Genomic DNA, 25,174 nt, shown 5'->3' with positions numbered 1-25,174 from the left:
AAGTAGAAAATAGGTGGCTGGATTCAAAGTTGACTGTATCAAATTCAAATCTAAATACCAATACCCCGCCTCTCACCCCAAGTCAGCTGGGATAGGCTCCAGCATACCCCCGCGACCCTAATGAGGATAAGCGGCATAGAAAGTGGATGGATGGTAACATTTGAACATAGGAAGTGAACAAACTATCAGTAATTGCTAGGACATGTGTAAGTGAGGAAGCAAGTGTGAACTTCTGATGTTCCTCATTGATTACTTGGTAGGCGTGATGAAATAAATTACCACAGTCACGACTATCCATCCATTCAATTTCTATACTGCCTGTCCTAATTAGGGTCACGGGTGGTGATGGACACCTGTCACCTGTCAGTCACACGATGCATACAGATAAACAACCATTCACACTCCTATTCATGTTTAGATGTGTGAACCTATGCAGGAAGCAACAAATAATCGCATCATCAGTGAGTCCACAGTTATATATTGAACAATTTAATGGCTCAAGGGGTAATTTCCTACATCCTAGTTCTCTTTAATACATTATCAGAGAACATGACCAGACCATAAAAGATCAGCAGAACAAGGAAGTGATCGGTTGTAAGTAAACATGGATAAGAATGGTGTCGCTTTGGCTGCTGTTGACATGACGACAGCATTTTTGTGAGTAAAATGTTCATATTTGAAAACTCTATCATCATGAATGGCAGAGCAACAGCTGTGTGTGTGCGTGTGTGTGTGTGTGTGTGTGTGTGTGTGCCTCTCGACATAATAAGCTTCTCCAGTCAAGTGTGACCAGCGGAGACACATTATTGACGTGACTCAAATTCCTGACCCAAATATGAGTAAAATATAAAAAAGTGTGTTTTGGATAAGATGGTGTATACAAAATACAGCGTCTTCAAGCATCGGTGCAGATCATGGAGATCATTTTAAAAACTCTGTTGTATGTTCTCAGAACTTCTTTTTTAAATAATAGTTTTGTAAACGTTTTTCGTCTGTAAACATGCCTTGAAAGCAAGGCACATACCTCCCGTTTTCCCCCTATTTTTTCCATTCTTGCCCTCCCGTTTAAATAGTTTCCCTTAAATGTATATTTTTTTTTACTTTCATCCATTGCTGGAGGTGACAATGGTAACGGTGTCCACACTTGAGCTACAGAAATCTGTGACGAAAAGCAGTGGCATTGGTTAGTCGGAAAGTGTCCCTTATTTTCCAACGCAAATGTTGACAGGCATGGTAAGGCCAGAGACAGCAAATAGACACGAGCACAATACACAGACGCTCAGGGGATCATAAAGAGGCCATAAATAAAACAACAATTGATTGTCTGATTTGTAAGCCAGTTAGCCTCAGGCATGCTGAGTAAATAATCACACTGAGCAGAGCAGGGTTGGGTTTTTTTTAGATCTAGTCCATCCAAATGCAGTAGTTAACATGGTAAATCACAATATATAAGTAGAACACAATTCAATTTTCAATTATGATCACGATTCAAATCATGATAAGAAATAAAAATAATAGTCTCAATGCAGCTGGTGGAGAAAGATGGTTGGTTCAATCTCTTGGCGTACTGCTGGTGTTCACGCTATCTTTATTAGTTTTTCCTGTATTGTGGTCCGAAACTTGCTCTGCATTGACTTTTGGACAATATGTAGTTTTTTAACCTAAAACAACTGCAAAATTAGGACGCTATCAGACCATAATCAGCAGGTTTTATGGTTGTCCAGTTTATTTTGGGCACACTTGCAAGTGCAAAACAGTTTAGCTTTTGTGTAAACAGCTTTAATGATTATTAAAATCAAACATAAAAAAACCTGAAAACTGCCAGCAGTTAACAATCCAAGAAATAAAACACTCAAATAAAAATTGAAAAGCGTACAGAAAAACTGAAGATGAGGGGGAACACTTTGATATAGTTTAATATTCTAAACTATGTAAGCTTTTTTTTAAAGGTGACAAAGCACATTAGAATAATATACAGTAATATATCTCATTAAAATTTTTTTTTTTTTTTGGACCAATAAAAAACAATCTGTGGATCCAAAATGTGCCCGGGGGCACACTTTGGACAACCCTGGGCTATGTTTTTTTTGTGGGTGGGGTTTCTAGGAACGTGCGACAATACAGACAAGTGCAGCAGCAAGCATTTGAATAGAGTGTATTAGTATTGGATATTTAGTAAATGAAAGTTCCTTATTGGTTGAAGTGCAGCGTTTATAGTTCCAGCTTGTAGGGCAGTTCTCTACTGATCTCTACTGAACATTTCACACTGCTTTTGTCTTATCCACTTTGTTCTTTTATGTATTTTACTGGGAAGGCCAAGTGTTCAAAAACAGGAAACTTAAATGACAAAAGTCAAACCTGGCTTGTGGCCATGACTCCCGACTATGGTTTGAATGCAACGCCTTTTCGTCCACTTTTTGGCACACTACCCGGCCTTGTGAAGATGCATTGCAACTTCTGTTCCGAATGTGCATCTCCTGTCCTTCACTTTTAATGTGTAGCGTGTGAGAAATCGGTACACCTATGTCCCAAATAGAAGGTCCAATACTAAAAAACAGTGATTACAAATACACATACTGTTACATCCCTCTCTGATATCGTCATAGCAAGCCTGAATCACTGACTCTAGCTGTCTCCCATTCTCTAATATTACTGCATCTTGTCTTTACAGCGGAACCTCTAAATTCCAACACCCCTGAAGTCATGTGATTCAAAGATTGAAGCAACGTTGTGCAAGAGGTGACATTAGACGGCAGAGACTTCGATACCGCCACAAAGGTTACCAGTGATGGAGAGAGGAAAGGGTGATGATGAAGTCTGTGAATATTTGTCACTAATCCAGGTCAGTATTCTCAGTGCAGTGAATCAGTTTAAGCCTCCATTCACACTGCAGGTCAATTACGATGTTTTTGCTCATCTGTGACTTGTATCTGACTTTTTCATGTCAGTGTGAACAGTACAATTCCGGCCTTTTGTATGCAGATGTAAATCCGATATTGATGCTACAGCGGTCGGAACGTTCGGGCCTCGTATATCCGACCGATACGTCATCGAAAGGCATGTTTTGTTGGGGAAACACATTCACAGATGTGGGCAAAAGTTATTCTTGTCATCCAAAAAAGTTCCCCACAAACTGCCATAGCCAAAATCTTGCCCTTTTCCTTCATAATCTCCTACGTGAAATCATTTGGTTAAGAAAATGTTGACCGTTGTACAAAATCCTTGAATTTGCCACAAATGCGACAGGACGGCCCACGAATTGCGGACATGTTTACTTCCATGAACACATGCGCGTGACGTCCATTACGTTCACATTGTACACAAATGCAAGTCGCATTTTTTGGCAACCCCCCCAGCCAAGAATGGTTGGTTGATTGTAACAAACACGACAGACACTTTTGGTTTCAGGTGCCTTCATGACCATTGTTATAACTGTTGTTGACTGGCAGAGGTCTCCCTCCTCCATCTTAACGACTGTTGTTGGTTGGGGGGATAAATACTTGGAACCCATACCAAACTCTCAGACTAGACCCGCCCTATCTAGCACAAACTGATGAAGCCTGCTCGGATGAGAGGCGAAGCATCTTCTAAGACAACCTGAGCGGTCCAGTTGCAATGGATTCAATACCCAGAGAGTGATGATGAACATCCATTTCTATTCCACGTGAATGAGGGCCATTGTAACCCAGGAAACTTTGTCCTTGATGCTTGTTACAATAAGAGTGAATAAGTCCACATCACTGACGAAAGAAGAGCGCAATGTAAAGAAAGAAAGATTGTAAAGATTAAACAGCTTCCACAGCTTGTGTTCAAACTCCGAGGTTCCACTTTCAGGGAATCGAACTTTTTGAAATATTCTATGACATCATATATATGAAATATTGTGTACTTGTTAAGTGTTTTGGGGGTAAGCTGTCTGAGGTATAGTTGTTTTATTTGAGTCTTTAAAAATGGCTCCATCTCATCACAGCTCCCTGATGTGTTGGGGAACGATCAGCTGTCATGGCATCAGAAAGCAGTGTGAGATCACGAGGTTGTATATATATAAGAAAAAACAGTTTCCCTCCCACTCCTGCAAGCGAGATTTAAGAATTGTACTCTCCATGGACTCCTGCTGTGTGCCAAACTTGACTGGGTTTAAAACGGGAAGCACAATTTATTGGATTATAGGGGTCTAGCATATATGCTCACATTGCTGGCGGCTGTGTGTACGAGTGGGGATATGTGTGGGTGGGCAGCTTGAGAACTGAGAGAGGGATGGAGCCGTAAATACAGGATGCATTCCCACTTAACTTTCTATTTGAAATGCCAGATTCCTCATTGAGTCCTGTCTTTTTATGTCGGACCAGCACTCTCCCTGCAACTATTGGTTGAACGCAAAATACTCACATGAGAATTTACGGAAAAAAACAGTTAATACCATGTACGCCCTTCACACAATTCAGCCTAGGTGGTGTGGGTGTTGTTCCAGCTAGTGATACAGTAAGCTCTGGTGGTAGATGGTTCTCTGGAAGAACAACGGGACACCGCAGATAGGGAAAATTCATGAATGTGCCTCTTTATTAGAAATTCTAAAGCACCGAGCATGGCATTTAGCAGAACAGCTGAAAATACTCTCCTTACAGCGTGGGAGTAATCATACTGTATTGACAAAGCAATATGGTTACAACGTATTACAGACTATGCTGGGTCTATATTCATCACTGGGTTATTCACACCTGCAGTTTGTGCGTTTTTAATGTTCAGAAGTAATTAAAGCAATGACTGGAATAATTTTCACAGAGAGACCTTTTGCTCACAGTCATTCAAGTTGCTTAGGAAAACAGACTGGATTTCTCCCATGTCATTCCTTGACTTCCTCCTGCCAGAATCCTCATTTCATACCTTCCCCAGTGATTTCCTCTTTATAACAACTGATAAAAACACAATTATATTGTCCGTAGAGGCGTATATTTACCAATAATGTGTGTGGTCGTAGTTTGCAGTTGTGTGGAACTGTCACAGTGTGACTAATACGACAGATCCCCGCTTTTCACGGGGGGTTACATTCACAGGACCACCAGCAAATGGCAAAAAACTGTAAGTATAGTGGTACCTTGGTTAATGTCCGCCCCAGTCAGCGTGATTTTCGGTTAACATCCCAAATTTTTGCTAACATTTTGCCTTCGTTCTCCCACTTGCTTAGCATGCAATATGGCATGTAAAAAAAATTGTATTTGTGCTTGGTTTGTTTACATAGCCATCTTGGAATCTCGCTATAATTAGTTCACCCTTTACTACGGCACCCTGTGAGGCAATGAAGTGGCCATGCAATGGACCCTTGGTGTTGATGACACCTGTCAATGCATTTTCCATTGAGTGCCACGAACTCTAAATAAGCCGCTAAGAGGCCAAATAAGGTTGCGAGTAACAGCAACATTCCAAAAAGGATGAAGACCACTAGTGAATTTAAGAAAGACGTCATTGCAACGTACCAAAGGTGCCAAAGGTGTTGCTGATGTACGGCTGGGCGATATTATTGAAATGCCAATATTTCTTTTAATCACGATATCAAAAACAAACTAGACTTGATTTGCGCTGTTCTCTTGTATCTTGACACGGAGGTCTGTCTCATTGCTGTGTGTGTCAGCGCTCCTGAGCTGCCGCCCCGCACCACTCCGTGCTAAATCTGTCGAGATTACAAACATTCTTGGCAAAATATTTTCTCAAAAGCGACTAGCGACAACTCTAGCTACTTTTTCTGACATCGCTGGAGAGTTTTCTGGTATTTGGGAACTTAGAGTGAAAGTAAAGCCCCCGTTGCACACTGCATAGTGGAGATCAACATAAATACATCCGAATATGAGTTTTGGTCCAAATCGGCCAGCCATACGCTGATGTGGATCAACAGCTTGCGGGAGCTAGTTGGAGCTAGCTGGAGACAAAGCCGAGGCTGCTGCCTATGGATCTAACACAGTAAGAAATTACTGCGTCTGTTGGCGACTTTAAAGCAAGCAGAGGCTGGTACAAAAATGTAAAAAAAACAACCGCCATGCACAGCATCGTTTGCAAATGCAGACAAACGTGCCTCCAAACTTTATCCCACCCCTTTGTGGTTGTTGTTTGCCAAGGGTGTCCACTACAGGTAAAATGATGTGAAGTGTTCATTTCTCCATGTCATATGTCATGTTTGTGGCATTGTTTTTTTAATGTAAAACTGTGCATGTTAAAAAGCCTTTAACAGACCTCTCTGCATAGATTATTTGTTCCTCATGAGTGCAATTACCCTCCAAGCATAATCTCCTCTCCTCCCACTCCCTCTTTGCAAAACTGAGTCTGATGTTAAATGTTAAGTTTTCCATTCATTTGTCCTTTGTAATTATTTTTGCATCATTTTCTGCATGTAAAACTGTAATGAATTGTCTATAAAAATGTGTTTTGTGTTCACATTTTTGGGTGTCTACAATTAATTAATTGGATTGTCATTATTTTCTATGGGACAACTTGCCCTGGTTAGAGTCCGTTTTGGTTTGAGTCTAACCAAGACCAAGACACCGCTGTATCTGATTTCAGATCAACATTTGCAATAAAAATTATTGTTGGAAATATTAGATTATATTTCACTCCAGACCTTCTCTCTATCAACTCCCATTGTACACCCGTGACACATAGCGGGTTTAAACCCAAAATATGCCTCACACATTTATTAAACACATTTAAAGTATAAAATGTATAGTTACTCACCACTAATGCATGATAATGTGAGATCATCAGTGACTAATAAATAAATAAATAAATAACAGACTAAAATTAAGTTTTTAATTAATTTACTGTATGGGAGTGTGTTTGTAACCACAAAACATCGTAACATGGCAAGTCGTAAACCCAGGACCGTTTGTATACCCATTATTATTGTTGGTAGAGAGGTAAGTTTAATACAGTGAAGTGTGATGGGCATGTGGTTAGCATCTCTGCTCACATTCAGGTGATTATAGATTCAAATCACAGTACAGACTTGGATTTTGCGTGCTCTCCCCATGCCTTGTTTTCCTCAGGTGCTGCGTTTTCCTCCAGCAATCCAAATACTCGCATGTTAGGGCTCACGCAAGGTAAACATTTCAAAATGCATGTATTGGATGTCATTACACATTATTATAATGTTGTGGATTTCAAAGCCCAGATAAAAGATGAGAGATTATTTAAACTCTACAAAGATGGCTTCCCCTAACTTGGTTCTTGGACTTGCCTCCCTTACTGCTGCAGTGTCCCATTTTAAAAAGATGTATACGTGTTCTTAACTGGCTCTCTGACATTGACACACTGTGAGTCATGCTGTCGTGCTATTTCAGTATGCCTTCTGGCAAATGCAGCCATCGTCTTCTCGCATTGGTCATTTATTTGCTGCCTCTTGCAAAACCGGTTTCCTTCTGTAGTCCGTCAAGGTGATGTGTTTTATGGTCTGCGGTGTGATACCATGTGTAAGACATTAACACTCATATGATTATGCCAGCCTGGGTTGACAAAAAGGAGGATTCAGTCACAAAAATATTTCATGTCCATAATCAGTCTTAATAGTCGTCTTGTGGCTCGTCCCACCTTGGTCCTCTCAGATGGTCTGCTCATGCAGTTGCCAGGTACCCATCATTCACTCGGGGAGGGAGGACAAAGGCAATTAGCCACCTGCTGGTAAAGCAGCCATCCTGTATAGCATCACATTCCCGTGACATTTGCCGAATCACTCATGCACGAATGAACAGGTAGATTCATCGACGCACCCCCCAATCATGGACTCCGGACGAAAATGAGGTTGCAACATGAGAAGAGGCTCTGATTCCCGACGCACTGATCAGGCTTCTCGCTGAGCGTTACTAATTTGTTCATCTCCTTAATGAACATTATTGGCAGAATCGCATTAACTCAGCACTCCAGTGGCTTAATCACTACCGCCATGCTCACCGCTCACATCCCATACAACTCACTCTGACATGATCGATACATTCAACATAATTGTCTCTCTTTTAATTTTGCCATCATCAGCCACACTGAGTGTGAATGAGCAGCATGAAGCTGTTTATGTAAGCCGAAGCGCCAAATAACATAGCTCCTGTGAATCATTCATGAGTGATAAGAAGTTCAGGCTTGATGATAAGTCAAACAAGAAAACAAGTGATTTCCTTGATTGTAAAGGAAAGGCCTCGTTTCTCGCCCGAGTGCTGCAGACGTTCTGTGATTTGCAGTCGTGCCTCTCGGTGCTGAGCCACAAGCCAACAGACACGTCTCATTGTGTGTATGTGAACACTACACGGTGTGTATTTACAGCCGTGCCAGGAGGGTTTGTTGGGAACTGTAATGTTGAATAGTTTACTGTCTCCTCCTTGAAGAATTTACAACTATCCCGATGATGAACAATGCAGTAGAGATGGGCCATATTCAGCCCGTTAAGCTTTATTTATTGAAATTAGTTTTTTTAAACTTTTAACATCGAAGCTGAAGCCGGCAATTCTATTTTTTAAATTACTGTAAGCCTTGAACTATTTCATTTACTCCAATGGCTTCTGAAGCGAGAGATCCCGCGCTTTCTAGTGATATACAGGTCGTTACGGGAATCACACAGACTACGTCACAGCAGCTCCAGGAAGACGGGGCTTGGATAGAAAGCAGAGTGGGTAGGGGTCTGTGTACAGAGCAACTCCGGCCAGTGTGATGTAGAGCGACGGAGAAGCAAGCTTTCTACAACAAGTTTCTGCAGAAAAGCGATATTGTATTTTTTATGGGTGTTTCGTGTTTGTTGCTTTTTTTGCTGTGTTTTGCTTGATTGCAACATGTCAAGGAGGTTGTCTGTGTCACGACGGGGTTGCTGCTGTCGAAGACGTGACCTCCAGTATGCAGAGAGGAGTCGGCAAAGTGCAAAAATAAAAGTAATTTTATTGTACCAGACAACAAGAACGAAACCAAAAGTGACAGAGGAAAAGCTCTGTGGGAAAAATAATACAAAAGTAATATAGACAGGTAAGGCAACGAGGTCCATGCACAACAGCAATGACAACAACAATGAACCAGCGCTGGTCTTTTAACTGTCACTGATGAATATTGACCGCAGCTGTGCAGCCACCAGGCGTGGAGCGGCAGTCCCTTCCACCACACCGGAAGCACCGCTTGCCAGAATAATGGACAGGAAGTGCACGCTCCTGTCCTGCGTAGCGTGACAGTCTGGGGAGTAAACAAGGAGGAACATTCACACACTCTCGATATTCAGTGTTTTATCCCCCATCCCCCATCATTTATTCACGTACATTCTGGGCGTCTTATTCAGTAAAAACCTGTCAAATTCTATTGCATTCGGTCGTCTGTCATTGTAACATTTTTACCAAGCAGTTATGAAAAGCGACCTCCAGATGTTTATCGCGCTCCTGAAAAAAGGGATCTAAGCACATACAGCAGATTGTATAACACTTTTACAGCTCAAAAAAGACAAATAATTCCATATATATCACGAGATCTTGCAACACTCCTGATTAAAACGTGACACGATTTCTCATTTGGAGAAAATACTGCCTCGTGAGAACAGGGCAACCAGAAGCCAATCAGACAGTGTACATTAGTATCGCCATGCAATGCTGGCCTGATGCCGGTCTGAAAGCCTGCATAAACCCTTCCACAATGCAACCCAACCGCTGACCAGCAACAGAGCCAAGAAGCTTAGACACACTCCTCCGTTGCTTGGCAACACCTCACCTTTCTGGCAAAACACACATTGGTGTCCAAAGTGTGCCACAGGGGCCATCTGTGGAACGTGGCTCATTGTAGAAATAAAATGAACACAGACCCAGCAATAGTGGAAAAATAGAACAAAAAGACATCATGTAACTAGAAAAAGCTTAAATGTTGGTGCTAACTAAACAAAGATTTGTCTTACATATATGTATAACGTTGTGTTTTGAATCATAAATTGTTTTTTATTATAATAAATGATAATATTATTATAGCATTTCAAGAAATGCTGCAGATGTTTAACAGACAGTACGAATTGTCTGTGAGAAAATATACAGTATCAACGCCAATTCCACAACTTTACAGACTTAAAGATGACATATTAAAGAAACATTGCATAATTATGATATATTACTAAAAAACAGCGAATTTGCGAAAGTGAACCCCGATAGAGGGGGGAACATTGTATTATTATTATTATTATATATTGTCATAAAAATGTTGACAATAATATTGTTTAGCGTCAATTTGTGAGACAATTAACAATGAGAACGCACCTGCATTGTTTTGTGACTCGGTTGACACAGTCACGAGACACCTAACTCACGAGACGAGATGATGCACAAGATTGGGTCCGCAAGGGACAAGATGAGATTTTAACATTAATTTTAACATTAATTTTAAGAAAAGTACAACAAAATAATATGGCTGGATAAACAAACCTTTTTATTTAATCGAGTCACAAAGCCATGCAGGGGGTTTTGAAATTCATCCACTTTCTATGCCGCTTGTCCTCACTAGGCTCGTGGGGGTATGCTAGAGCCTATCCCAGCTGACTTTGGGCGAGAGGCGGGGTACACCCTGGACTGGTCGCCAGCCAATCGCAGGGCACATATAGACAAACAAACGTTTAAATTGTTGGATAGTCCTTGGACACAGGAGGGGCAAAAAGCGATATTATTTGAATGAGTTTTTGCTTTTGTTAATTTATTTTGCACGATTGACCTTATTTGGCTCAAACAATTGCAAGGCAATAATTTTTTATTTTGTTGATATTGCTACTGTATTGTTCCATTGTTCACAAATGAGGCGTGTTGATTAAAAAATATGTTTTTGTTTGCCAAAAATCTTTGTTCTGTGTTGAAAAATGAAAAAAAGGAAAAATGACAAAATCATTCAAGGATGTTGAAAAATGTCAAGTAATAGGTATCAGTATCAGGATCAGCAACACTTTCACTGGACTGTATTTACTTAATACTGGATTGACACCAGAATTTGCGATATTGCCTCTAGACCAGGGGTCACCAACGTTTTTCCTTGTGAGAGCTACTTGTACAAAATGAAAATGACCAAGAGGTACCTATTTTTGTAACATTTATTTTCAGAGCTTATTTCAAACCCAAACAAAGCAAATATGCTTGTTTTACCAGAACATGAACAAAATGCTGGTGTCCACAACTCACATTTTGTATTTCAGAATGCATTTCTTTCTACTGTTCTTTCATTAGTAACTGAAAACCTGAATGAAAAGCAGGCTTGCGGGCACCTCATGTGGTCGTGGGGGGCTACCTGGTGCCCGCAGGCACCACGTTGGTGACCCCTGCTCTAGACAATGACAATTACTTCTCAGTTGGCTTACATGATCGAAAGGAGGTTTTACTACATTTATAACAACCATCATATTTTATGTTGTGGTTCCATAAAAACAGGAAGAATTTTGCTGTAAAAAAAAAAAAACAAAACATGAGAGCTGTTAAACATGTTGATCATGAAACATGAAGTGGTGCAGCAACATAGTTGTGCACCTGCACAATGTGAAGGCGGGCAATTATTCACCTCCTGCACAGAAGAACATTTATGGACAAGAAACACTGGCAGAAAACAAATTAAACTCATTTCATACACTCCTTGATGATTCATATTTTTGATTAGCTTTAACAATTAAAAGCAGCTATTGTGTGGCTTTTTAATAGTTTGGTTGGCTTTGTCATTTCAAATATAAATCCTTCCACGTCTGGGAGTGGCCTCAAGCTGCCCTATGGACAGAGAAGGTGTGGTTTTAGTTAGTGCAGCTGAGTTTCACCTGACAACTTCAGCAAGCCAGGTGTCACACACTACACTTTTTCTGTTGGATTATTTTGTTTAAGGTATGTTGTGCTTTTTTATATTGCTTTACTACACCTTCTCCACAACACAACACAGCATAGTATACTAAGTGTCTGTGTTTACTTAAGAGGCAGTTCGTGTTGCTTGTGTTTGATTAACATTGGTATTCAGGTTTATTCAAGTGTCTAGCAGTTCAAAAACAAGGTACAAAGTGGCAGCATTCAAATGTTAAATTTAAGGCCTCTGAAGCTTTAAAGCAGCCTTTTGTTAGGTGATCAAATGAGGCAATTGGAGACAGTTTTTAAGACTATTTTCCCACTTGCTCTCAGGTTTATGATGGAGGCTGCATTGACAAGAACGAGGCTGAAGTTGGCTGTGTTTTTTCTGGTAACATTTCATCTGAAGACAGGTGAGTCAGATGAGCTCCTCCTCAGACTGTGGAACATATTCTATTTATACAACACATTCTCCTTCAAACAATGATAGGCTGATTCGGGCAGGTACAGGATACTTGATGACAAACAAATGGTTGGTGATTCATGCACTTAGCACTTAGCACTTAGCAGAGGGTCTCAAAGTAAAGCTGCTGCGTGAACTGAATTTCAGATGTGCAATGAAGCGTGTTTGTATCATGTGGTGGGGGCTGACTGGAAGCCTGCATTGGCATCCAGACATCCAGAGGTTTTTGTACGCCCCGGTTTTCATAGAATTTGGTTTTCGGGGAAATATATTATCATATGGCCAAAAATTGCACCTAACAAACTAGTCTGTTTGCCCGTGTATCATTCCGCAGAAGTGATTGCCCAAACAAAGCTTTAAAGCGTTTGTGATTAAAGGGATAGTTAGGATTTTCTGACATGAAGTTGTATGACATCCCCATCAGCAGTGTAGTGCATCAACAGTGACTTTTTCCCCTCTTTGTCCTGTGAGACTGGTCTGTTTTCGGTGTTGAGGAAAGTAGTTCTGGCTAGTTAATGGGGTCACTTAAGTAATGCGTTTTGCTTCTCAAAACAATGTGGGTTCAAAAGCGTAATACATTTATATCACAAAGTCAGACCTCACAATGGCTCTGTGTTATTTTCACTCTTTTGGTATCACTGTGGGCTGCTGCAAGCTGTCAACTGTTGCACACATTTCCATCACCTGCTTCACAGTGTTTACTGCTGGGATAGTGAAAGTAAACACGTCCCACTGTGAAACAAGTGATGGCAACATTCCTTCTAGCACGAAGCCAAAGGGATACCTTTATGAACAGGAACACGCTGATGCCGAACTTCGTCAGATGGGGTTAGAACGGGCAGAGAGAGAGGAGGGACAGAGAAGTGTTGAAGCTGGACCCACAGCTGTAGCTGTGAGTAGACTATACCTATATTCACTTTTTTTATGTTATTTTAACTGATTTCCAAATGACACTACACGTCTACGTCAGTTTTTTTTTAGAAACTCGCATACGGCTAACATACATTACTGTATATATCGTGACTGGAAGCATACACATAGAAACGTGGAGACGATCCACACGTCACACGTACATTACTATAATAATAATAACAGTCATCATATTATACTATGTTATGTAGCGGCTTCACTGGTAATATGACACTTGCTGCTCACAACCTTACCAGCTGATTCTTGATAGTCTGTTCCAAGAATACGTAAACAAGGATATTGCTTTGAGAAGCAAAACGCTGTGCTAAAGTGACCGCACCAACTAGCCGGAAGTACTTTCCTCACCAGACCTTGCCTCACGGGATGAAGTGGCGGTAAAGTCACTGTTGATGTACTACACTGCTGATGGGGGTATCATACAAATTAATGTCAAAAATATTCAGAAGTTGGGATTTCCGAGTTCCAAGTCGGAAGTTTGAACTGGAAGGCCCATGTCAGATTTCTTGCTTGGAAAGTTGGAGAATTCTCACTACGAATTGTTTTTGAAGATGGCTGCCCCAAGTTTAAACAATAAGTGGCAGCTCCTGTAGTAAGTAATAATCTGTTTATTGAATTTCTGAGAAGTTTTTGTTGAACTAAATCAGTCGTATTATTCCCCTTAGTATTGTTCACCCAAAGTCAGCTGAGATAGGCTCCAAGATGCCCCGTCGCCCATTGTGAGGACAAGCGGCATACAAAATGGATGGATGGATGGATGGATGGATGGATGGATAGATACAGTACATAAATTATATATGGCCTAGGTTTCCATAGGTACGCCAACTATAATTGGGGTACATGAATAACAATGAAAAACAATTAGCGCTTAACACTCAAAATTAGGAGTGCGCTTGCAGAACGGAGCAGAAAGGAGGGAGGGCACAAAGTTGTGCATTGCTCTGTGTGCATCATATGAACAAATAAGTAAGACTGATGATTGTTTTGCGTATTAAAAGTGTTTAATCTTGAGGATTTCATGCATATTGATGTTCCAATCCCCGCACGGTGTAGCGGTGAAAACCTCTCACTGTGAGTGGGGATTCTCCCAAAAATTAGGCTTTATCATTGGTTGTATGTATTTTTGTACTTCGGATGCTGCTTTATCATGATTGTTAAAGGGATAGCTCAGATTTTTTGGCATGAAGTTGTATGACATCTGCATTAGCAGTGTAGTACATCAATGGTGACTTACCACCCCGCTTTGTCCCGCAAGTCCAGTTCTAGTCGGATTTCCTCAACAAAATCAGACCTCACAAATCGCCTCAGCGTTACATTTGTCTCCTCCCCGCTGTGGAACACCCACCTAAACAAAATGGCCACGGCGCTCCATCGCAGAAGATGTGAGCGTCTTCACCACATACACAAGAAAGCACAGGCGACAGAGCGCAGGGATACGGCGGGAGACAAATATAACGTTGAGCGATTTTTGACGTCTGATTTTTGTGATGCAAATGCATTACTCTTTTGAATGCATATTGTTTTGAGAAGCCAAACTCTTTAGTGGCTCCAGCAACAAAATATCTACTACGTTCAAATATCCGAAGGGGTGCACGACTGTAAAAAGTTTGGAAACCATCGATAATGTTGCAGTGTTAATTACCTTTTTTCATGTGGTATATGCGAACTACAGCGCAGGTAAAAATAGCCTGGTCGATTGGTGCGAGACATGTTTTTATTTATGATTTCGTGACCTGTTTATTTAAACGCAAAAATAGCTTTCGTGAAGGTGGCCATCTTGTTTTACGACTTTGTAACTGGAAGCCGCTACCTCAGCTTTGACGTCATTCTCTGACTTGAATGTAACACAGCATCAGTCTCTGGTTCTTTTACAGTTGGGACACTATAGACACAATGCTTTAATCATGTCTAACTCTGAGTCTGTCTCCTTTCTTAGTGTGGGAGCAGGCTGTATCAAGCACTATGCTCCCTGCGCTGTGCGGATGCTGACATGATGAGGCAGTTCAAGTGCACTGCGTAACTCTGTTAGTCAAATAGGCTTTAAGAAAGTCTTTGTGCTTTTCTTTTTGAGGGCAGCTGCAAAATAACCCACCATGAAGCCAAAGAAAATTGTAGCATACTGTTGAGGGGATGCGGAGACACGACAGTGTGACGTGTTGGGCTGTAAACCGGCGTGTGTGTGATTGCATCAGTTGATGTAAACAAAGTTGTGTGAGCACGCAGTGGTTGTCCGTGCATTCTTGGATATAACACAAGTGCCAGCACTTTGATAAATAACATGAGAAAGACTTCTGAATTGAAGAGAGAATTTGTAGCAAAGTACAGAGGTGGCCTCCATGTGGCTCTCCGCTGCCCTCCTCCCATGCCACTCATTGATGTCTTTCACAAAAACAGTCTTCAGTCAATCAATCAGTAATTTATCCCTTTTATTAGTCATTTATTTATATCGTTTTATATAGTTATACACAGTGGTGTGAAAAAGTGTTTGCCCCCTTCCACACTTCTTATTTTTTTGCTTGTTTGTCAAACTTAAATGTTTCAGATCATCAAAGAAATGTAAAAATTATCCAGTGGCAAAACAAATGAACACAAAATGTAGTTTTTAAATTTAACTTTTTTTTTTTTATTACAGTGGGAAAAAAATCCAAACCTACATGGCCCTGTGTGAAAAAGTGATTGCTCCCTAAACCTAATAACTGGTTGGGCCAATCTTTGCAGCAACAACTGCAATCAAACGTTTGCGATAACTTGTAATGAGTCTCTTACAGCGCTGTGGAGGAATTTTGGCCCACTCATCTTTGCAGAATTCTTGTAATTCAGCCACATTGGAGGGTTTTTGAGTATGAACCGCCTTTTTAAGGGTCATGACACATCTCAAGGTGATTCAGGTCAGGACTTTGACTAGGCCACTCCAAAGTCTTCATTTTGTTTTTCTTCAGCCATTCAGAGGTGAACTTTCTGGTGTGTTTTGGATCATTGTTCTGCTGCAGAACCCAAGTTGGTTTCAGCTTGAGGTCACAAACGGATGGCCGGACATTCTCAGATTGCCCGATTGGAATTTGCACAAGAATGCCAAGCATGGGACATTGAAAGGCAGAAGAAAGTTTTATCTGATCAGAAAAAATGTAACCTTGACGGTCCTGATGGCTTTCCACATGCCTGGCTGGCATGACAAGGAGATCCCACCTAAGATGTTTTCTACACGGTGGAGGGGGGCGGCGGCATCATCATCTGGGGTGCTTTTTCCTTCCTTTTTCCTTCAGGTTGTGCAGGGGCGTCGAACGGCAGATAGCTATGTGCAAATGTTGCAGGGTGCATCCCTCATGACTGAAGGCGCTTGTCTGTGTGGTGATGACTGGGTTTTTCAACAGGACAACACTGTAGTTCATAATGCCCACCTGACAAAGGACTTCTTCCAGAGGAATCATGTCACTCTTTGGGACCATCCTGAGTGTTCCCCTCAACTAAATCCAAATGATAACAAGGGAAGTTTACAAAAATGGACATCAATTTGAGACAGTGTGTGCCCTCCGTGAAACCATCTTCACCACCTGGAGCAACATTCCCACTTGCCTCCTGGAAACACTGGCATCAAGCATGCCCAAACCAATTTTTAAGGTGATTAACAAAAATGGCACAGTCTTAAACTTTTGATCAGCTGATGAACAGCCTATATCAGTTTAATGGTTGTTTGCAATAAATGCATCAAATAGACTTTTTTTTCCCTTCTTTTTGCATTTTGATGCTCCACTTAGAACCTCCTTAAGGTTTTCAACTGGTCTTAACATTTTGATCAGGAGTATATGTAAAATTTGCTTTAATATATATATTTTTTGACTAACAATAGGCCGTATTCAACCAAAAGAGCATGATTTGTTAATTCATATATTTTGGAAAAACCTGTGATCGAGTGAAGCTATGAAATTGGTAAAACGCAAAATGGTGAAGGATTACAGTGTTTTACATTACGAAAATAGCTGAACAAAAAAACGAAGCACGTGAAATTGGATGACAGCTGATGATCTGTCGCAGCACATACAAGCTTTGATGACTCCTATCCTATCCAATGTAGACAGCATATGAATATTATCAAGTTTTAAGTAGTATAATTGCAATCCATGACAATTTAGCTTCCTTTCTGCTTGTACAACACGTCTTGAGAAGAAGCATTTTGCCCAAAGGGGTGACCAGTGGTTCTGTAGCTGTAAACATTTGACTGACTAATCTGAAGTTTCCCCAGAATGCCTTGATCACATTTGTCACTTTCAGGCTCTAATGAATGACTCAGTGTATATTTTGTTTGTAGCGATAGCATTAAGGTGCCTTCCGAGTGTTTGTGTGAGGAGATTTAACTGCAACGAGGCTGACAGGATTTATCAGCGTGGTCCATTAAGAAATTTAGTGAAGGTCAAAACATCTAAATGGGAAAATGGGGAGAAGATGAATGACAGCGTTGCTAAGTTTAAATGTGTCCAGTGCCGTCGTCTCTCCATAAAATGATGTGTTGCAGTTAAGATGCACGTCACAGTGTGGCTGCGGGGTTTTAAATGCACTCGCTTGCGATTCCAGACCATTTATGTAATCAGATGGTCTAATTTTAATGTAAACTGCTGTAACAAACCCTTTAGTCTTCAGTTGGAGTAACAAGGCCAATTATTTTCAGATCAGCGCTCTTCTCTTTTTAGGAGCACAGGCCCAGAGCTTGAATAGGCAAGAATTAGGTGGCAAACTGTCTTGCATTTTCAATATTTTTTTTTCTGTCTTGTTTTGCATTGCTGTTTGGTTGACTTCTACAATTCATAGAAGCAGCATTCTGGTGCGATATTTTGCATTCGTATAATCTTTTCACTTAATTTTTCATTTACATTCCAAAGTATTTATTTCATATTCTTTTTCGTCTTCTTTGTCTTCTTTTTCTTCTTCTTCTTCCTCTTAAATAGATAAATTTAATATTTTCGTAGTTAGAGCATAGAAAACCTGTCTACAACCTTCTAAATACTGATTATCAGAGCACTCCAGACATGAAATAACACTTTACTGTCACCTTTATGCTTGTATTATCCAATATAGTAGACATCACAAAAGAAAATAAGACATATTAGACATCAATAAGACATAAGTTAGACTCACACGTGAGCATTGGGAGAGTTCCTTGTTCTTTTCTGGACAGCATACTTCCTGCAGTGGCTACTTTCTCATGAATGTAACATTACTGACACTTTTTGACCAGTGTAGAATACTACATATCATGTCTTTGAATGTGTCTTCTGAATGCCTTATATATTTGTATTTTTGTTCATTTAGCCATTTTATGCTTGAAAATGATTAATTTAGACCAAGAAATTCGTAAAATTTGATTAAAAATGCATTATTTTTACTAATAACAATAGGCTGTAGTCAACGGTGAAACAGAGATAATGTATTCCTTCATTTATTTTGAAAAACCATGGTAGAGTGAAGCCGCAAAATTTGAACCGCAAAGCGGCGATGGACATTTTATACATTTGTATATGCACTTCTTTCAATGTTTCCCAAACATTCGCCACAAATGAATTCAGACCGCCACAGATAGATTTGAGTCTACCTGTTTGCCCTCGCATCGACAGGGATCGGTGTTGCCAACTTAAAGATTGTGTCGCTATATTCAGCGAGTAATCAGACCCCTGTAGATACTCTTGTTCAAAAAAATGCAACTAGCTACAAATATTGTGAAGAGACTTTTGGCGACTCCGGCATGAAAGCGAGCAGCGAATGCTGCTGTGGACCCCTCTCCCATCCAAAGCACTCACAGGAGGCTCGGCTCTGTCTTGTTTGTGACATTAATTGACAAATAGAAACGACAGAAAACGTTCATTTGTATTTTTAAAAATTGGACAATTTACCTCATTCTATCAAACCCGCCCCCGCAGCCCACAACACACGCACCCCCCCCCCAAAAAAAAAAAACAACTCACCACTGCCACAAATATACTGCAGTCCTGTGGGAAACACTACCTGGCACTATTCAACTATTGTGCAGATTGCGTGTTTAGGAATCTTACTTGTCTTGTTTGAGTAATGGAGCCAGATGCATGGATATATGAACAATATACTGTAGCTGAGCTGAGTCTTGTTTTGACCACATAGATTTGACAGAGGCGATGCAGGTGACATCTTCAGGCCCACAGACCATCCAAAAGGCCCAGGGAGAAAATGTCCTGTTGGGGTGCACTTACACCCCTGGAGTCCAAGACATTGGGGAGTTGGACATTGAGTGGTCCAACGTCAGCCCAGACATGACGCAGAAAGACAAGCTGGTACGCATGATGTTGTCTTAGCAAATATAAAAATGGAGTAGTATTTTAGCTCTGGGCTCTGTCGGTTGCAAAACCTGCTCTGCTCTCTCATCGTGACTAAGTGTGATGTTTGTATCTCAGCTTTTGACCTATACAGGAGGCAGAATACACAACTATGACCCCAGCCTCTCCAGCAGACTCCGCTTCATAGGAGACCCCAAGCAGGGGGACGCATCCATCTCTCTGTCTAATGTGAGGCTTTCAGACACGGCCACCTACCAGTGTAAAGTCAAAAAGGCCCCGGGTGTCGACATGCGGAAAGTGACTCTTGTAGTAATGGGTGAGGAAGAATTCTTCTCAACAGGTTTTACCTGTTCATTTTCCTCTCGCTCGAAAGGAATTTCTTTCGCATGTTGTTCCCACTCTCTGCCTTCCCGCTCCCAATGACATATCATTACTTTTCTTTCACCAGTACCCCCCTCTGTGCCAAAATGCTGGGTTGACGGCAAGGAGGAGAAAGGCAGTCCTGTCTCCCTCCTCTGCAAATCATCCCAGGGATCGTCGCCTCTCACGTATACGTGGACAAGAGAAAGCGGGGGCACCATGCCAACCGTTATGGCAGGTATGGGCTGAAACAATGCAGTTTTCTCAGCAGGCTTACAATACAATACCCAAAAGCATGCTTAATAATGTCTCCAATCTGAATGTTTCTCATTAAGCAGCAGACACTGGGGAGCTTTTGATAAAGAACCATTCTGACAGCTATGCTGGAAGTTACGTGTGTGAGGCCAAAAACCCTGTTGGCAAGACGCAGTGCAGATATTCACTGAAGGCACACAACCGTAAGTAAACGATAACATCATTCCCAATTTTACTTTCTAAACCCGAGTACATATTTTACGTATAGTTCGAAATATACAAATCATGACACAACAACAATATTATGACCACTTGTATAATATAATCTGCATCAACATGACTCCAAATATTACAACAGCAAATACAGTGCAGCAATATCCAGATGCAAAACACTATAATAAACATGTTAAGTTATTACCTCTCTGACTGTGTCACTCAAAAGTCAGAATTATATTTGTTAAGGGAGTCTTGTATTGGATCGTTTCATCTTTAATCCAAATGGCTTCTTCAATTTCCTATTTATGTCTCTGGTGGGTTGTATCCACTGGGGGTGGTCTCACTAGCGTTGTTGTAGTTGTTGCCAGACGTGGCTGGTCGTTTGCCTGCCTGGTGGCAACACAGCTGCTTAGTGATCGTGGAATGAGGCAACCTTTGGGGGAGAGGGTTAGGACATTGTCGTAAGCGTACCTCCTCCTCTGTTCAAGAAGTTTGATATAAATGGCTTCTTTCACACCTCTTTCAAACCAGCGGTCCTCCCTAGCTAGTATTTGAACATCGTTCTCAAAGGAATGTCCCTTCTTTTTGGAGATGCAAATGAACTGCTGACTCTGGGCCAGAAGAAACACTGTTGTACCATGCATTTGTATAAGGCAGAGGTCGGCAACCTTTACCATCAATGGAGCCATTTTGCTCCCTCTTCAAGTGAAAAATAAATAAATAAAAAATAATCTGGAGTGGCAAAACATTTCACAGCTTATAAACTTTTACAAGTTTTAATCTTTTTTTTTTTTATTTTACCAGCTTCAACAACAGAAGTCAACTAATAGAAGTGCAGAGTGCATGTGTAGGCCTACTTCTAAATCATTTAAACACTCAACGATACAGGCTTTTTTTGAGTCATTCCCGTATTTGTGTAAAATTAAAACAAGACATAGCCACCTTTTACCATAAATAAGCCCATTACATGTCTGCCCAATATCATTTACATCACTAGACTCATCACAGGTAGTTGAATATACAGTACTTGTGCTGAACTAATGTCATCAGTTTGTCTACTGGTGATGTTTGTTGCCATTCCTGTTCGTGTCCTGTTCATGACCGTCTTTGCAGAGAGAGGTACAGTATTTTTTTAATTTTCTGAATAATTTCCTGTTTATTTTTGAATTCAGAAAAATATATGCGGTGATATTTTTCTAATCAACGATTCTTTTATGTCTTCTCCATCTGTGAACAACTTCCCCCTCCTTACGATCTCATGCGCAGCCACAATGCTAGCAGCTGTAGTAGAGTTTGGAGCATTTACGCACTTCTTGAAAGTGTTTGATGTGCTCAACCTTCCGCAGTAGTTTTTTGTTGTTTGCTAATTCCTTGCCACATATCAAGCACACGGGTGGGTAAGCCAGTGTCATTGGCAGTGAAGGCAAAGGAATATGTCCATTTTCTTCTGTGATTTCTCATGGCTATGGATAGCTTACCGCGGGGGTAGCACACAAGATGTCCTTTTTGTGCCTGAATGAACACACTTGGCCCCATCTCCCTTCCCTTGCTCATCCAATCAGCAATCAGAACAAAGTGTAGATGCATTCATGGTCCATGCAGTGAGTCAGGTTTTTCAAACTCTTTTTGAAAATGCACATTTCCTCCAGTGAGGTGTTTTTTTTGTTGTTTTTTTTTAAATAAAAAAAACATGGAAGCTGAAAAGTTGCGTGCGGGTTGCTGACCCCTGGTATAAGGGTTGCCTGGCCTCTCCAAAGTAGAGGTCATTGCACTCTCCACAACACTGCACTGCATAAACAACATTGCTCACTTTGTCTTTGTGGTGAACCAGCTTTTGTCTGAGGGTGTTTGTGGGTTTGGTGTACAGTAGGTGTAGGTATAAATGCAGCTTAGAGAGAACTGATACTATTAACTTAACAGCTAAAAATTAGCTTTCAAGCTAGGCTAAGTTTGCCGTGATTTTTTTGTTTTTTTTTAATGAAATAATTTATGACATATGCTGGTCTCGGAAAGTTTGCTTGTTTTACACATTTGCCCCATTTAAGGGCTCGTGGTTTGAATAGTCTTCTGAAGTCAGCTGCCGTAGGTTATTAGGCTACCCGCAACCCTCAACATGATAAACCAGTGACTCCAAACGACTGTGCCACGGCACATCATAGTACTGAGGGAAATTATCCACATTCTCTTGATTTGTCCGAACTTGCAATTCGTTTACAACAAATAACGTATTCTTGTCCATCGATGTATAGCGACAGGCAGAACAATTAAATGCTGGATGGCAGACGGTACATAATTAACCTGTGTATACTGCATACTGTATTGTTGGTGACATTTTTGGCACGGCCTATTTTGGGAGAAAAAAAAGTAAATACACTTTTGATTTTAAAAAATCTGCTTATTTTGGGGGTCATGAATGCTGAAATCATGACTATGCGGGGATCCACTGTAATGTACTTGTTAACAGACTAAGTTAACCAACATCACATGCTATCTTCCAGCCACCAATAAAGTGGGCGTCATAGTTGGGGCTGTGATAGGTGCTCTACTGCTCCTCCTCCTCCTTCTGCTCCTCATCTGGCTCCTGGTGTGCTGCTGCCACAAGCGTCGCTATGAGAAGGAAGTTGCGAATGAAATCAAGTACAGAATATCAGAGAGCATTTGGATCATTCATGGAAAAAAAGCAAACATTTTCTGACAGAGACTTGTGTGTTTGTTTCTTCAGGGAAGACACCCATGCCCCAGAGAGCCAGCCCCCTAGCAGAAACTCCAGCTACCGCTCAGTACTGGGCTACCGCACCCACCAAGGGGTGTCCTACAGCTCAGTGGGGAACCGCCTGCCCAGCGTCAATGAATCGAATGCCAGTCACCCCAGCAACAGTGACAAGGCTTCAAAACTAAGCGCTGCTGCAGCAGCGAAACCGCTTCCTCGCCTCCAATATGACCATCGCTATGGTTACCCCGTGTAAGCACGATTTGTACACCTGACGGACTTCCTTAATGAAGCGCAGTGCATTTTATGACTTCTCAGTGTAGAACATGCTTCTTATACAAAGCAGCATGGATGTTTGCAGCTACAAGACTTTAAAAAAATCTTACCTCAGCTACTGGAGTGGATGACCTTCATGATGCACTGTAACATAAACTATGTGGGTATGAAGAATGCATATTGCCGTGCCATATTATGCCATATTAACTTGATTTATGCAAGATGTACATAGCAGATGGCTTGTATTATGTTGGAGTGCTTCCCTTTCCATGGTGTAAAGCTACATTTTTAATAAGCACACGCAATAAAAATGACTTTTAACTGACAAGCCAAAGAGAAAATCCCACTTGTGGTATACAAATCACTCAGAATTCAAAATCAGGTATAATGAAGCCCGAGAGAGGACACTTTACGTCCTTATCGTGGGACATTTCCAGCAAGCAATTTGGGAGAGTTTGGAGCAATGCATTAAAATGCAGATGGCGCCCAGTAAGCCATTCTGCTGTAAACAACTTACCATCTTAAATTCTGATGACATGCGTAAACAAGGCCAGACAGTCGCCTTGTTCTATGAATTTGCCTCTTGGAAAAATTGTATGTGCACAGAGTCGTGCGGCACCATCGCCTCGTTGTACGTTTCTTGCTCAGCGACCAGTAAACTACTAATGAGTCTACTCTAGTGGCGAGTCGGGGCACTAAGCCTCCGTTGCCACACTGTGGAGGCCGAGTCAGCACTCTGCCTGCGGTCCCACCCCTCTTCAAACGGCCCTCATTTAGCCTGATGGCGTTTTTTTTAGCGCTGTATGTTGAATTAATAAGAGCTGCAGGATGGAGCCAACATAGAGGCCTTCAATAACAAATTCTGCCCTGGGACTCCTTCTGGGCAGCAGTGGTGGAGGAAGAATTTCCATCCTTTGCTCAAGACCAAATAGAAAGCCACAATATATGCACTGAATATAGTACTGTATATGAAGTATTATTGGAAATACTGTATGTACTCAATACTCTCATGTGCAGTATTGGTAATCACACTGAAAATGTCTTTCGGAGACGAGATGATTGTGTTATTCTCTGTGTGCTGTTATCATGATTATATTTAGCATTTTCTGCATTTTCTTGCTTGGTTGAAGTGGATTATAAAGTGAATTATTTAGTTTTAAAATAAATTCCCTTCTAATGGATGCTATGAATGGGGTTTGTTTAGTAACGCACTGTGATGATTTCTTAAAGTACAAACTGTGCATGGTTTACCCAAAAGAAACTCTTTCCATTCTTCCTTTTTTTGATCATTTCTCCTGTGTTCATGCAAACTGCATGAGTTTTGTCAAGCTAGTGTGCTTGTTTTTGACCTTATTTCCATCTTATTTCTACGCTCAGTAAAGGAACTGTCACGTACTGAGAGTGTATGAGTGTGTTATGTGCATGCGTTCATGACAAAACCTGGCATTTCAAGGGATAAAATCTTTTTTTAAATTAAAGACTATTCTATATCTATACTTTGATCAGATGTGTTCAATGACAGTGGAATATACCATTGACTGCTATCTAAATTCATAATAAAATAAACACAGTAGATCCCTGCTTACAGTAGACTGTAGCCCACCAGCAAATGGTAAAAAATGTAATTAATAAGGTACATGGCTTGCTCGCCTCACACAGCAACTACGGTGCATTCAAGGACCACCAAACAAAGTGTGAAATCTCAACACTTGATGAAAAAACTGTCAGTGAAGCATAAAAACATAAACGTACAAAAAATGTACACGTATGCTGTACATTTTACCTGTATCATCACATATTTCTACATTATTACCGACTTATAGTGAATGAGATGTGTTTTCTGTTGAAAAGACGACCTATTTTCAGAGAAAAAAAA

The 25,174-nt window shown here is 40.9% G+C and overlaps 1 protein-coding gene across 3 annotated transcripts; it reads left to right on the top strand.

The window, feature by feature from the left end:
• Positions 1-11,733: 11,733 nt before the first annotated feature.
• vsig8b (V-set and immunoglobulin domain containing 8b) lies at positions 11,734-24,766 on the top strand. 3 transcript variants are annotated; one of them, XM_054774466.1, is made up of 8 exons: positions 11,734-11,837; positions 12,126-12,205; positions 19,309-19,478; positions 19,599-19,797; positions 19,930-20,079; positions 20,177-20,299; positions 22,811-22,949; positions 23,035-24,766. In XM_054774466.1, exons 2-8 carry the CDS (start codon positions 12,130-12,132, stop codon positions 23,276-23,278), a joined length of 1,101 nt encoding a protein of 366 aa, XP_054630441.1. In that variant the 5' UTR covers positions 11,734-11,837; positions 12,126-12,129; the 3' UTR covers positions 23,279-24,766. The 3 variants fall into 3 exon arrangements, with proteins under 3 accessions (XP_054630441.1, XP_054630442.1, XP_054630443.1); XM_054774467.1 differs by having other exon boundaries at positions 11,739-11,837; positions 20,180-20,299; XM_054774468.1 differs by lacking the exons at positions 11,734-11,837; positions 12,126-12,205 and adding an exon at positions 13,606-16,800.
• Positions 24,767-25,174: the final 408 nt, after the last annotated feature.

The sequence above is a fragment of the Dunckerocampus dactyliophorus genome, chromosome 4 (assembly GCF_027744805.1).
Source record: "Dunckerocampus dactyliophorus isolate RoL2022-P2 chromosome 4, RoL_Ddac_1.1, whole genome shotgun sequence".
Lineage (NCBI taxonomy): Eukaryota > Metazoa > Chordata > Actinopteri > Syngnathiformes > Syngnathidae > Dunckerocampus > Dunckerocampus dactyliophorus.
Note: the sequence above shows the minus strand (reverse complement) of the source record. Positions and strands in the feature narration are given on the sequence as shown.